Source organism: Eptatretus burgeri, chromosome 11 (genome assembly GCF_056783735.1).
Source record: "Eptatretus burgeri isolate ZD-2024b chromosome 11, Ebu_testis_v1, whole genome shotgun sequence".
Taxonomy (NCBI): Eukaryota; Metazoa; Chordata; class Myxini; order Myxiniformes; family Myxinidae; genus Eptatretus; species Eptatretus burgeri.
The window spans coordinates 95695210-95711248 of record NC_140971.1 but is presented as its reverse complement, the minus strand read 5'-3'; the positions used below and the strand labels follow the sequence as shown (position 1 = coordinate 95711248).

The 16039-nt window shown below is 44.5% G+C and overlaps 1 protein-coding gene across 2 annotated transcripts in view; it reads right to left on the bottom strand.

Moving 5' to 3' along the window:
* The window catches only part of TRIM71 (tripartite motif containing 71), a 110883-nt gene that overhangs the window by 35102 nt on the left and 59742 nt on the right, over positions 1 to 16039 (bottom strand). The window contains exon 2 of one of the 2 annotated variants that reach the window (XM_085847502.1): positions 258 to 413. The exons of the other annotated variant lie outside the window; for it this stretch is intronic. Coding sequence (XP_085703628.1) covers positions 258 to 413 — 156 coding nt within the window. The remainder of the gene's footprint in view (positions 1 to 257; positions 414 to 16039) is intronic. 2 annotated transcript variants of the gene reach the window in all.

The following is a 16039-nucleotide window of genomic DNA, read 5'->3' as shown; positions in this document are numbered from 1 at the left end:
ATATAGGCAGCACAGACGATGGATCCACACGGGCAAAGTAGAGAGGAAGCATTACGGAAGAAGAGTCGGAAGAGAAAAATCAGCGAAGGGAGGAAGGAAAAGTGGGGTGGGGTGGAAGGAGAGGTGAATGACAGGACCGTCTAATGGCTTGCCTGTAATGCAACTGCACGCACAACTAATGCACGGAACAAATGTTATCATTCTGAGCAATCCCTAAAGCTTTCCTGCCCGACGCTCGATCCTTGACCCCTAACCACCTGCACAGCCTGCCTGCCTTGCTGGGCCTCCGCGAGCAATTGCAGTGCCAGTGCCTTGGAGTCGTGCAGCAGCCGCACGGCGTGACCCGCGTGCCTCCCCCGCACGCACTCACGGCACACGGACAGGCCGCATGATTCGCAGAATGCTCGCGCCACCTGAGGGTCAACATGGGAGGGATAGCATGGGCACAAGGAAGCATGATAGGTGTATTTTGTTATTTTTATAGGTGTGTGCACGTTTACTGAGGGTGGCAGCTTTATTTTGGACATAAGACAACATGTAATGTGAATTGGCAAACTTCGATAATTAAATAACATCACAATGCATTGGTCACAATGTCTTGAACCTGAAAATTGATGAAAAATAATTTCATTGTAAATCATCTGAAACACTCTTGCTTGTACCAACAATAATAGTACACCACCATGTTTAAGAGCGTGCGTGCGTGCGTGTGTATCCTGCAACGTGTGCACATGGAAAGAGTCCAAAGTTTGGCAAAGTCCATGTTGATCGGTATGTAAAGTGTCCGCCAGATGACCATCTCTGTAAACATTTCAGCAGATGTACGTGCCTGCAAAATGTACATGTCCTCCGGAACAAAACTGCAAAGGACTGTGTTCAGACAAACACCTTTTGAGGTATTGTAATCGGTGTGTGTACGTGTGGGTATGGGTCCATTTGTGTGTGTATGGTGTGTGTACGTGTGTGTGTGTATGTCGCGCACGCGCGCGTGTGTGTGTGTGTGTGTGTGTGTGTGTGTGTGTGTGTGTGTGTGTGTGTGTGTGTGTGTGTGTGTGTGTGTGTGTGTGTGTGTGTATGTGTAGGTGTGTGTATGCGTGGGTGGTATGTGTGTGATGTGTAGGTGTGTGTACGTGTAGGTGTGTGTGTGTGGTATGTGTGTACACAAGCGGGTGTGCATGGGTGTACGCATGGGTTTGTGTACGCATGAGTGGTGTGTGTGTGTGTGTGTGTGTTTTCATTTGCAGATCAATAACGACCCCGTGCGGCCTCCTTTACTATAGCGCCCACCTGTGTGTGAAAAGGGTCTCCAAGATAAATACCCCGACAAGGCTCCGCATTGTAAAATGCGGTCTGTCTAGTTTTGGTTTTGTGATGTAGAAACCACAAATATAAAACACCACATTGCACAAAATTATGTAATTTCATAAAAGCGATTAAAGATGTGTCATGTTAACCGTTGATGGCTTCACCACGACCACAGCACGCTATATGTTTCAAAATGACAGGGAATATGAAACAAAGGAGCGTGTCATGGCAACCGTAGAGTTTACTTATATTAGTTGTTTGTATGAAGACGAATCTTTCGACTCCTTCTTCGTTACGGATGTCTGGAATCTTTGTTCAAGGTTTCTTCCAGAGACCATTAAACATGTAATGAAGAAGAACAGTACGAACAATACAAAGTACGTGACAATGCAAATCCTTGCTGGAACATTTGTGAAGGCAACGACTTTCAAACAACGAGACATTGGTGGGGCAAAAACCAACCTCAGGAACAGATACAGCAAATGGACAGAATCGACGCTGAAGGTACAAAATCAGCATTTGGTTAAATCAAACGTAAAAATGTTTTGGTTAAATTGGTCATCTTGGTGGTGCTTTGCCTAAGGCTGTCTGGGCACGCCAAAGTCGAGACCGTAGTCCTTTGAACATATCTGAAACCGTGAGCGATGCAGACAATGGCCAACTTGTACAGACTCCACATCCAGCTTACAAAATCAACTTATTGGTTTTACTTATAACTTCCTGTTATGTTTAAATCAGACAATCATGTTAAATTGTGCCCGAGGCCACCCGGGGGCGCTATATAAAAGTGGATCTGCATGCGGACTCACACACACATAATTACTACAATGGCCTTTCTCAACCCCTTCGGGAATGGATTAAAGGTCCCCTGACACACAAAAGTACTGAAATTTCATTTATATATGTCCTCGAGGAGTTTTTCATCGTGATTTCAGATCTGACAATGTTTTTTTCACAATACTCATTCTGTAAAATTAAAAACAACAAACCTCTTCGGGAACGCCCCTAAAAATTCTCCTGAAAGGGGCGTAACCCACATGACGCCAACTACAGGATTACAAAGGCTGCACGTAAATTGCACGGGTTGGTGGTCAACGTGATTCCTTTGGCTTTCTGTGTGTTTCCACATTTGATTGGTTGACTCAATCGCTTCGTTCATTTCTGCTTTAAAATTAAAAATCGAACATTTGCTTTTGAATAATGGATGACATGGACTTTCATTTGTCTGGTAACGACAGTGAGTGTGAGAGAAATGAAGGATTTTGGTCTGAATCACATGGAAAATTGTCGGATCAGGTAGTCACGGGAGGTGAAGTTCAGGCAGCTGGAAATGAAATATGGCGTTAGCAGTTCGAGCCAGAAACAGGACAAGCAAAGGAAACTGGCGATGAAATTCCTGGAATTCATGATGATCGGGAGGACATCGAAGGAAGACTTAACAATAACAACTGGTTCGACTAAATCCTACTGGTAATTCAATAATGTAAATTCGACTTGCATACTGCTCGATATCAGAAATATTTTAGTGAGGTGCCGTGACCAGCGCAGCGCAGCGCAGCGGACATGTTGCTCCGCGGCAAATGAATCACAAATAAGGCCAGTGCATGCCATCGGCCGTATCTCTCCGCGCATAAAACGAAGCAATCTCGCTGTCCGGATACGATGAAAACTTGTGTACAGAACAAATCTTGTGACATAATTGTCTCGAGTAGTCCGATAAATCTGACGTTCTGTTGCATTCTTATTTATTTTATTCCTACTGTTGTCATGTAGCACCAGTAGAAAACAATAAGCCTGGTGTTGGCTTAGTGGTGAGGGTGGCGGCTTGGGATCCTATGGTCCTGAGTTCAAGCCTCGTTGGCCGCTGAATTAAAATACACCAGGAGGTTGACTCAGCCTGTCATCCTTTCGAGGTCGGCAAAATGAGCACCAGTGTACTGGTAAGGGGGACACTGCATCAGCGGCATAGCCGCGTCCCAACCAATGATGCAACCAGCAGCCACAGGATGCACGAGAGAGAGAGAGAGAGAGAGAGAGAGAGAGAGAGAGAGAGAGAGAGAGAGAGAGAGAGAGAGAGAGAGAGAGAGAGAGAGAGAGAGAGAGAGAGTAGAAAACAATGAAGAAAACAATGAATAAAAGAGAATAATAAAAGAAAGCTACAGCACGTCAGATTTATCGGCCTCGTCGGACGGACGACGGATTTTTCGGCCTAGTCAGACGGACGACGGATTTATCGGCCTAGTCGGACGGACGACGGATTTATCGGCCAAGTCGGACGGACGACGGATTTATCGGCCTAGTCGGACGGACGACGGATTTATCGGCCAAGTCGGACGGACGACGGATTTATCGGCCAAGTCGGACAGACGACGGATTTATCGGCCTAGTCGGACGGACGACGGATTTATCAGCCAAGTCGGACGGACGACGGATTTATCAGACTAGTCCAGACCAGTGTTTCTCAACTGGGGTTCCCCTCAACCCTATGGTTCCGCAAGAGGTCGCTAGGGGTTCCGCGAGAAACAGTAATAAACAGGCTAATGTATTTTTGAGTAGTTTTTGTTTGATTTAATATTCGTAATTTTACTATACACACAGACATACGGCATATTGTTGGAAACTCCTTAGTTATTATAATAGAAGCTTCAACCTCTTATATTATTTACAATTCTAACAACCATAGGGAATGTATTTAACGATGTCGATATGGCGACAGTGTGAAACCGCCCTCACTGGTTAGTGGACGTCCTGTACGTGGCGGATTCTTGTATCATTGAGTGACTGACTCAAGTACGGGACGCATGCACGGTGTCCATCTATCTTCTCTGTGCTTCCCAGCGCGAAGTCTCTCTCTGTCAAGGTCAGTTCTTCTGTTTACCTTTATTGCTTCAGCTTTATTTGTTTAAGTTTTATTGATCAAGTGACATGAGGCGTTTTTTAATTGTCAAACAGACTCGGGGTTGACAAACATTTTCAAAAATGACGTTTTCAAACAAAAAAAAATTTTTTTTTGTGAATTAAAACCTCGGTGTGAGGTCTCATGAACGAGCAGTATGTTTTTTTTTTCATTGCCAATAAATTTGACAAAGAGGGGGTCATTTTTTCCTAAAACCAGGTATCCAAAAAAAATATTATATTTACCACGTGAACTATGATAAAAATATGAAAGAGCTAGATATTAATAATGGTATATAATAATTTTTATGCAGGGCTTCCCTGAGACATGAAAACTATTTCAAGGGTTCCGCAAGGGTAACTCGAGGGGGAGCACTCAGTAGAGTGCAAAACCTCTGCTGCCAATACTGCTGGGTCACTTAAGTGAACCTGATATCCTATTCATTGTAGGTCAAAACGGATCAGACTCTACTGAACCATGATTGAAGAAACCCAACTTGATCGACACGCATGTAGAAATGCCAAAAAAAAAAAAATCGAAATTTTTTTGAAAAAAAAGTTGCAAAATTTGTAATTTTTTTTTCCTCCAACAAATTTTTTTTTGGGGGGGGGGGTGGAAATCACTTAAAACATGCAGAAATGCAAAATAAATTCAAATATTTTTCAAATAAAATCGAAATTTTTTTGAAAAAAAGTGCAAAATTTTTTTTTTCTCTAATAAAATTTTTCTTTCAGGTTGGAAATCACTTAAAACATGTACAAATGCAAAAACAAAAATTCAAATATTTTTTCAAAATGGCCGCCATAGCGGCCATATTGGACTTTGGACCAGGTCCAAAATCTAATGGCATGATCCTTGGACCATACCTAATCCCCCCACCAAGTTTCGTCGAAATCCGTCCAGGAGTTTTTTCCGTAAAACTGTTCACAAACAAACAAACAAGCAGTCATAGACTGCTACTTATGAAATCGTCAACTTGACCTCTGACCTTGTCGAAAAAAAGCTGTCTCTAGAGAAGGTAGCGACGCAAACCAGAAGTTTCTACGATGATTCTGTACCAAACCATCAAAAATCGAATGTTTGAACTCACTGTGGCCTTGACCTTTGACCGATTTTGACCAAAATCTAATCAGCACTAGCCACCACCCTCCTGAATCACGTGGTGTAATTTGACATTGGTAGCTTCTTCCGTTCTCGAGTTATTGTGCCAACAAACAAACAAACAAACAAGCAGTCATAGACTGGTACTTACGAAATCGTCAACTTGAGCTCTGACCTTGTCTAATAAAAGCTGTCTCTTGAGAAGGTAGCGACGCAAACCAGAAGTTTCTACGATGATTCTGTACCAAACCATCAAAAATCGAATGTTTTGGATGTTTGACCTCACTGTGACCTTGACCTTCGACCGATTTTGACCAAAATCTAATCAGCGCTAGCCATCACCCTCGTGAATCACGTGGTTTAATTTGACATTGGTAGCTTCTTCCGTTCTCGAGTTATTGTGCCAACAAACAAACAAACAAACAAGCAGTCATAGACTGGTACTTACGAAATCGTCAACTTGAGCTCTGACCTTGTCTAATAAAAGCTGTCTCTTGAGAAGGTAGCGACGCAAACCAGAAGTTTCTACGATGATTCTGTACCAAACCATCAAAAATCGAATGTTTTGGATGTTTGACCTCACTGTGACCTTGACCTTCGACCGATTTTGACCAAAATCTAATCAGCACTAGCCATCACCCTCCTGAATCACTTGGTGTAATTTGACATTGGTAGCTTCTTCCGTTCTCGAGTTATCGTGCCTACAAACAAACAAACAAACAGAACGGAAGGCATCAATATAATTACGAAATCTTTAGATTTCGTAAGTAACAAACAAACAAGCAGTCATAGACTGGTACTTACGAAATCGTCAGCTTGACCTCTGACCTTGTCTAATAAAAGCTGTCTCTCGAGAAGGTAGCGACGCAAACCAGAAGTTTCTACGATGATTCTGTATCAAACCATCAAAAATCATAACGTCGACCGAAGCAAAAATCTCCATTTCTCCACGCAATTATACGTTAACGTAACTCAACGATGCGTCTGCTCGAGCGCACTGCATCATGGGACGACCCGTGACGCGTCGAGTGAAATATTTTTTATACAATCTTAAAACGTCTCCAAAACATCCGATTTTTACCAGAATTTCTACAACCGAGTTTTAAGCGTCCTAAGCGATCGCAAAAACCGAAGACAAAATTAAAATTGAAGTTAAAATGGAGTCGTAACGTCGAGCGAAGCAAAAATACTCCATTTCTCCACGTGAATTTATGGAATTATGTTTGACCTCAGTGACCTTGACCTTTGACCGATTTTGACCAAAATCTAATCTGCACTAGCCATCACCCTCCTGAATCACGTGGTGTAATTTGACATTGGTAGCTTCTTCCGTTCTCGAGTTATCGTGCCTACAAACAAACAAACAAACAAACAAAAAATAAACCAATGTCACCCGTAGGGTGACCCGTATCTTGCCAAAAGGTGACCACGTGTGACTTCTTTAAGGTCACACTGAGGTGAACAGAGCTGCTATCCACCAGGAGCGACTCCTTGAGGAATATCTGCCTACGAGAGATTCCGATGAGAATCGTTCTACAGAGTAACCATGAAAAATATGCTTTTGCCTCATAACGTCACCAAATGATGTCATAATGTCTCAAGCTTGACATATCTAGAAAGCACTCATCGAGGTGTTCAATTTGAGGTTCTACACGATATGGTTCCTAAAACTTGAAAATTTGACCTTGGGGTCAAATATGTTTTACGTCAGGCGCTAACCATGAACGTCAAGGCCAATCGCCACCAAAAATTAATCAGCTGAGCGCCAGACCATGAACTATATTCCCATGAAGTTTGAAGATGATCCAATCAAAATTACTCAAAAAATAAGGGTTTCGTCGACTCCCCTGATTTGCGCCAAAGTGACCTTGACCTTTGACCTTCAAAATTTTGTGCACTGAAAGGGACCTCCTATAGGCCTCTGATATGCGAAGTTACAAAAATTTCCGATGATAACTGTGCTCTGCAGAATTTTTTATACGTGATTACAGACAAACAAAAAAAATAAAATAAAATAAAATACCAGCTGACTAACATATCTTGCAAAAACTTCATTTTGGCAAGATAACAAACAAACAGAAACGGAAGGCATCAATAGACTGACGAAATCTTTAGTTTTCATAAGTAACAAGCAGTCATAGACTGTTACTTACGAAATCGTCAACTTGACCTCTGACCTTGTCTCATAAAAGCTGTCTCTAGAGAAGGTAGCGACGCAAACCAGATGTTTCTACGATGATTCTGTACCAAACCATCAAAAATCGAATGTTTTGGATGTTTGACCTCACTGTGACCTTGACCTTTGACCGATTTTGACCAAAATCTAATCAGCGCTCGCCACCACCCTCCAGAATCACGTGGTGTAATTTCACATTGGTAGCTTCTTCCGTTCTTGAGTTATCGTGCTTACAAACAAACAAACAAACAAGCAGTCATAGACTTGTACTTACGAAATCGTCAACTTGACCTCTGACCTTCTCGAATAAAAGCTGTCTCTAGAGAAGGTAGTGACGCAAACCAGAAGTTTATACGATGATTCTGTACCAAACCATCAAAAATCGAATGTTTTGGATGTTTGACCTCACCGTGACCTTGACCTTTGACCAATTTTGACCAAAATCTAATCAGCGCTAGCCATCACCCTCCTGAATCACGTGGTGTAATTTGACATTGGAAGCCTCTTCCGTTCTCGAGTTATCTGTACCAAACCATCAAAAATCGAATATTTGACCTCACTGTGACCTTGACCTTTGACCGATTTTGACCAAAATCTAATCAGCACTAGCCATCACCCTCCTGAATCACGTGGTGTAATTTGACATTGGTTGCTTCTTCCGTTCTCGAGTTATCGTGCCTACAAACAAACAAACAAACAAACAAACAAACAAACAGAAACGGAAGTCATCAATATACTTACGAAATCTTTAGATTTCGTAAGTAACAAACAAACAGATGGGTGAAAACAGTCACCTCCGTCCATCTTCGATGGCGGAGGTTAAAAGGGTTGAGAAACGCTGGTCTTGATTCTAGAGATCTCGAGTCAATCAACTCTGTGCGAGGTTCTGTATGTGACATCACGCTGCGATTCGCTGAAGTCAACTTTTTTTAGGGGCGCGGCATAGCAAGTTGTGAAAGGCACCAGAAATGATCGAAATATTTCTCAAATTATCCCATTTTTTATTAAAAAAAAACAAAAAACATGGGTGATTTCTTCACTAGGAAGGTCAAGTTAATATATAAAAAACCAGAAAGTTTTGCATGTCAGGGGACTTTTAATGTAATCATAAGAATAACACGACGGACCTGGTCAGGAATACACACTGTTGTTTCAAAACAGGTAAAACCTGACCAAATGAAAGATGGAGTGAAGTTAAACTCAGAATCTGATTTTACAACACTGGCTCGGACAAAAAGAATGACAATAAGAGTAGAGGTCGTGTACATTCACCGATAGGGCATTGCATCAAAGTGTGTGTGTGTGTGTGTGTGTGTGTGTGTGTGTGTGTGTGTGTGTGTGTGTGTGTGTGTGTGTGTGTGTGTGGTGTGTGTGTGTGTGGTGTGTGTGTGTGTGTGTGTGTGTGTGTGTGTGTGTGTGTGTGGTCCGTTTGATGGATGCTTGGCCTGAGACCCGTCGGCGAGCATTAGTTGGTGGGTGTTAAAGATACCACTGTGTTTTTCATGAACAGGAGGTGAGCTATCACTCGAATCTCGAGTTATCTCTGGAAATCCAACATTCCTGCCAAAACGTACGGCTGCGAAGGCAATGAGATTGCTGAGTTGGCGGCGCCAACACTCTGTTTGAAAGGTATTTACAAATGTTTATAAAACGAGCATAAAAGTCAAGCTTTATTCTGGTATTTATCCTTCTCAAGGTTCTACAGATTGTGTACATTGACCTAGTTATCAATTCCCCGTTACCTATTACCCCCTCCAAGTTTATCTTTCACACTTCCTTCTGCTTCTTCCTCACATGGATCTGTGGAAACGGCTCCCTGAGTTCTCCGTCATGTTCTTCCCGACAGTTATTTCAAGATGTGGGTGATGACGCACGATTCCATGGCGCTGCCACCTATCTGTGAGCTAAGTTTCCTTCACATATTTTAGGAAAGATATTTCTGACCTCTCCCTCCATCAATAGCCCCCGACTCCTGACAAAGGTGTTGCCTACTGACACGTCACTCATCTATCTGCCCGTCTCCCGTCACCCTGTTGTTAAATATGCTTGTTCGTCCGTGCTCCATCCTTCTTAAATGATGAAAGTCAAGCAAGGAAGCAGCATGGAAAAATGTCCCATTTTTAAAGCGTTCGGAATGACTCGGTCAGGGCCCGAACCGCAGATCTCGACTCAGAGCGGACGCTCTCAAAATTACACCACCTAGTAATACATAGTTACTGTATATAGACAGAATTGGCATCATCCTCTCCCACCCACCCCCCACTCCACTTGGAATCCCCCAGGACTAAAAGTTGTTTTGCCCCTCCAAACCCCCTCCCACTCCTGTACACCCCAAGTACAACCACAAGTTTTGAACTCATTACATCCAGGGGATCGGTTTCGGGCAGACCCGAACAAATGTCCTCGAACTTCCTGATGTGAAACCAAAAGCTTTGCACATCATCGAGCAGCACAATGGCACAGGGACAGTCTCTCAATTGTTTCCACATATGGATTGATCACTTTCGTTTCCTCTTTCTTGTTCTCATCTATTCATGGAACAAATGCTCTCTTAGTCTTCCTCCCCTCCTTCTATCTCCTCCACTTCATCTCCCTCCTCATCTCATCTTCACCGTTGAAATCCGTGCAATCTCCAAACCCAAAACCTCTTCTTTTCATCAATACGCCTCCCCCTGCCCCCTTCATGGAACAGTTTCGCAGTCCATCGAGTCATGCTCAACTCCCTCAACCCTCAAAGCTGTCGGACACCACCGGTTCAAATTGATCTTCATAGCTATTTGTGATATTTTCTCTCCAGCAACACAATCCGGAGCACCCACGACGTGTTCCCAGATGAAGTCCCGGAGAGCAATCTGCTGCACATTTGGCACATGTCGTGAAGTTGGTTGTGCCACGTGGACATGCAAAAAAATTTTCTTTTTCAAAAACAATCACATTTCACGGTACAAAAGCCTCATCGATAAGTGTCGATCAAGGTGTGCGAGAGGACATGAACCTCACAAACAGGTAAGCGTCCCCTAACCACGTTGATTGGTAAAACCTATTTTTGAGATTCCAGCATCGGGAATTTCTCACATATAACGAACTGCAAACGCTTGCACCGCCATGGCTTACAATGGAAACAATCACACAATCTGTCATTCATTTGTGCATGTCGCACAAGCATCACAGATGCATTTGAGATATTTGTTTTGCGAGACGTGGGTAGGTGGGGGTACGAAGAGAGAATGCAAATAACTCGTGCTAGGCCTGAGGCGGGACAGTGCAGGCCCAAAGTAAGCAAAGCCATGAGATAGCAACCATGATGAAGCAGCGCCTGGAGAGGAATTTATCACTTCCTGCCTCTCCTCCCCCACAGGGTCATTACTGAGCCTTCAATCCGAGGGTCAGTGGGGCCCACAAACTACCAAAGGCTCTTTGGGCTGCATATGCTGCTAACCTGTAAAATGGGGCCGAGATTGGTGGCTTTTTCCAATCGAGTGCGTAAATCCCTCGGATTTCTCTTTTGACTCTGAAGTAAAGTGTTTGTGGGAATGCGAGTTACAGGCATGCACAGTTAAAGGGAAAGTGCAAAACCGAATTACTGTTGCTTCATAGGATTCGTTGGAAATTTATCACTGGCAATTATTTTGGAGCCTGAGGCCTGGACGGACACGGACACGGACACGGACACACACACATATGCACAACAAAGGGGAAGCTCACACAAGCAGCATGGAGCATCCAAAAAGGCTTGCCTTTCCTGCTCCCTCCCCCGCATCTAGTTACGTGCTCCTTAACCTCCCTGCTCACCATCCCCCAACTGTACGTATCAGAGCCAAGGCCCACGGGACTGCCGCCATTGTCCAGTCGGGTCAGAGGCCTTTCAGTGGCCAGATCTGCTGCTTTTCCCTGCCCCCATGGCCAGCCCGCCCTTTGACTTCAGCAAACCATGTGGCTCCAGTCTTTGTGGGTGGCCGGAGGCTAGAAACAGCGGACCCAAAGCATACGAATCGGGTGGACCGCAAGCCCAGTCCTTGCTTGCTCCTCTGTTCACGAACCTGAAGAAGGCCTCTGCAAATTGGCTTTTTCCATCACGTGTACATTTCCTTCCTTTCACTGACAATTTGCACTTGATACAATTTAGGCTTCGAAAATCACCTTTGGTTATGATCTCCATTTGTACCCATTCAAATGGGAACTTTTATTTCCAATGCCATCTTATGTACAAGGATATTGTATGCTCTCATGTCCACAACCATGTGATGGACACAAACACTTTACTCGGACTTCATTCCAATTTCCTTCACAGCGCTGAATCAACCGGAGATTCCATTCATAAAAATTCAAAAAGCTTATAAAACCGAACATTTCAAAATGAAAACAAGGCATTTAACCGTCTGGAGTCAGAGGCAACCACAAAGTGGGGTCAGAGGCCTTTCATTAGGCACACTCATTCAGGTATATATATATATATATATATATATATATATATATATAGTAATCATCATCATCATTCAATCAATCAAATTGTGTTCCGAAATTAAAATTTAACGACAGTATGGTATTTAAATATTTATACTTTTATTACCTCCGCAACCAAAAGTGGACGGAGGTTACGTGTTCACCCCTGTCTGTCAGTTTATTCGCAGGATACCTCGAAAGGTTGTGGATGGATTCAAACAAAACTTGGTGGACAGGTTGGGTGTGTGACAAGGACGAATTGATTGGATTTTGGTTCAGGTCTGGATTCAGCCTGGCGGACGTATGCGTTCTACTGAGTGCCCTTCTAGTTAAAATCGGTTTTCACCGATATTTCAAATTGAGCTTCCTCATTTGCAATTTCACATCTCCTGATGTCGTTGTTCCTCACCGTTTGTGTTTCACTCTCCCACCCCTCTTGTCTCCTGGTCCCTTTGTTAAATGTTCTGTGTGTTAGCTCTTATACGAGCCTCAACAATGAATAGAATTTTTTAAAAAAAACAAACAAACATCTTACACAGTAAAGCCAGTTATTTATACCTTGATTAAACAAAAGATTTGGATACTTAAATTACAAACAATTATTTTGTAATACAGACAATTAACTGATGGGGTTTATGTTTTCAAATAAATGATTCAGCATTAAAAAAAAAATTATACAAAATCGAGGCTCATGGAAGAGCAAGCAAGGTGACATGATAAAAAGCGACGTACTGCACGAACGGTGGGGCCACGGTCAGACACAAGCAAAGGTCAATGAATTATTGAAGGTCAAATTGCCCATTATCCTGATTTACAGTGGTGCTCTTTTTTTGTTTTATTTAGAATGACAGACTTGTTCCTAGTTGTGTACTGACACTGGGCGTCCTGTCTGCCGGTATCGGTTGGTGGACGTTAAGATCCCACGGCGTCTTTTGCGAAGAGTACGCGAGCTATGGCTGACACAGCAAACGGATTAAAATAATCCTCCCAATTTGGTCGAATGTTAGGCCTGGCCAGCCGATTCGTGAAAGACTTGGGCCAGAAACCTTCAACAGCCGACCCCACAATAACGTGTGAAATAATCGGAGTTGTTAAACAAGCCATCGTGCGAGTAGAGCGTACTTGTCTCAAAGATGTCGGGTGGAGGTTCCATGTACTTTCATCGACAGCATCGAAGATTCCTGGAGGAGCTTGCACATAAACGACATGTGTGACACTGGGAATCATGAATGTTCTTGTTCATCGAGTGCAATGAGGAGACGATGCACAAATCAATACACAATATGGGATTTGAACCTGGAATTGCCAGCATCATGAACAACGTGCCCAGATGTAATCACCAAAAAGGCCGATCCCAGGAATAGGACAGCATAAACTACCATCCTGGTGATTTATGGACAATGCATGGATTCTCGAGAATTAAAGATTGGCTCTGAATCGTTCAAGTAGACTTGTAAAACAACCACTTTGTAGTTTTGGCCGACAGTCTGTAATTTTTTTTAATTAATGAAGCCACAAATAGGAAAAAAAAAAAGCACAATTTAGCACAACTTTCTATATTTTTTTGGGAAGAGGTCTCCTCATCTTAGAAAGGGCCACCGACCAACACACATGAGGTTTGTTGAAAGTGTGGGTGGGTCAAATAGGAAGATGAAAGAAAGTCGAGAGAAGGACGTTACGAGATAAAGGAGGAAGTAGAGTTGGAAAGTGTGGATGGAGGCAATGACAAGGAGAGGAGGTTGGCAGGAGAGGAGGTTGGCAGGAGAACAGATGACGAGGAGAGGAGGTTGACAGCAGAACAGCTGACAAGGAGAGGAGGTTGGCAGGAGAACAGCTGACAAGGAGAGGAGGTTGGCAGGAGAACAGATGACAAGGAGAGGAGGTTGGCAGGAGAACAGATGACAAGAGAGGAGGTTGGCAGAACAGATGACAAGGAGAGGAGGTTGGCAGGAGAACAGACGACAAGGAGAGGAGGTTGGCAGGAGAACAGATGACAAGGAGAGGAGGTTGGCAGGAGAACAGATGACAAGGAGAGGAGGTTGGCAGGAGAACAGATGACAAGGAGAGGAGGTTGACAGCAGAACAGATGACAAGGAGAGGAGGTTGACAGCAGAACAGATGACAAGGAGAGGAGGTTGACAGCAGAACAGATGACAAGGAGAGGAGGTTGACAGCAGAACAGCTGACAAGGAGAGGAGGTTGGCAGGAGAACAGCTGACAAGGAGAGGAGGTTGGCAGGAGAACAGACGACAAGGAGAGGAGGTTAGCAGGAGAACAGATGACAAGGAGAGGAGGTTAGCAGGAGAACAGATGACAAGGAGAGCAGGTTGGGAGGAGAACAGATGACAAGGAGAGGAGGTTGGCAGGAGAACAGCTGACAAGGAGAGGAGGTTGGCAGGAGAACAGCTGACAAGGAGAGGAGGTTAGCAGGAGAACAGATGACAAGGAGAGGAGGTTAGCAGGAGAACACATGACAAGGAGAGGAGGTTGGCAGGAGAACAGATGACAAGGAGAGGAGGTTGGCAGGAGAACAGATGACAAGGAGAGGAGGTTGGCAGGAGAACAGATGACGAGGAGAGGAGGTTGGCAGGAGAACAGATGACAAGGAGAGGAGGTTGGCAGGAGAACAGATGACAAGGAGAGGAGGTTGACAGCAGAACAGATGACAAGGAGAGGAGGTTGACAGCAGAACAGATGACAAGGAGAGGAGGTTGACAGCAGAACAGATGACAAGGAGAGGAGGTTGACAGCAGAACAGCTGACAAGGAGAGGAGGTTGGCAGGAGAACAGCTGACAAGGAGAGGAGGTTGGCAGGAGAACAGATGACAAGGAGAGGAGGTTGGCAGGAGAACAGATGACAAGGAGAGGAGGTTGGCAGGAGAACAGATGACAAGGAGAGGAGGTTGACAGCAGAACAGATGACAAGGAGAGGAGGTTGACAGCAGAACAGATGACAAGGAGAGGAGGTTGACAGCAGAACAGCTGACAAGGAGAGGAGGTTGGCAGGAGAACAGCTGACAAGGAGAGGAGGTTAGCAGGAGAACAGATGACAAGGAGAGGAGGTTAGCAGGAGAACACATGACAAGGAGAGGAGGTTGGCAGGAGAACAGATGACAAGGAGAGGAGGTTGGCAGGAGAACAGATGACAAGGAGAGGAGGTTGGCAGGAGAACACATGACAAGGAGAGGAGGTTGGCAGGAGAACAGATGACAAGGAGAGGAGGTTGACAGCAGAACAGATGACAAGGAGAGGAGGTTGGCAGGAGAACAGATGACAAGGAGAGGAGGTTGGCAGGAGAACAGATGACAAGGAGAGGAGGTTGACAGCAGAACAGATGACAAGGAGAGCAGGTTGACAGCAGAACAGATGACAAGGAGAGGAGGTTGGCAGGAGAACAGATGACAAGGAGAGGAGGTTGGCAGGAGAACAGATGACAAGGAGAGGAGGTTGGCAGCAGAACAGATGACAAGGAGAGGAGGTTGGCAGCAGAACAGATGACAAGGAGAGGAGGTTGACAGCAGAACAGATGACAAGGAGAGCAGGTTGGCAGGAGAACAGATGACAAGGAGAGGAGGTTGGCAGGAGAACAGCTGACAAGGAGAGGAGGTTAGCAGGAGAACAGATGACAAGGAGAGGAGGTTAGCAGGAGAACACATGACAAGGAGAGGAGGTTGGCAGGAGAACAGATGACAAGGAGAGGAGGTTAGCAGGAGAACACATGACAAGGAGAGGAGGTTAGCAGGAGAACAGATGACAAGGAGAGGAGGTTGGCAGGAGAACAGATGACAAGGAGAGGAGGTTGGCAGGAGAACAGATGACAAGGAGAGGAGGTTGGCAGGAGAACACATGACAAGGAGAGGAGGTTGGCAGGAGAACAGATGACAAGGAGAGGAGGTTGACAGCAGAACAGATGACAAGGAGAGCAGGTTGGCAGGAGAACAGATGACAAGGAGAGGAGGTTGGCAGGAGAACAGATGACAAGGAGAGGAGGTTGGCAGGAGAACAGATGACAAGGAGAGGAGGTTGGCAGCAGAACAGATGACAAGGAGAGGAGGTTGGCAGCAGAACAGATGACAAGGAGAGGAGGTTGACAGCAGAACAGATGACAAGGAGAGCAG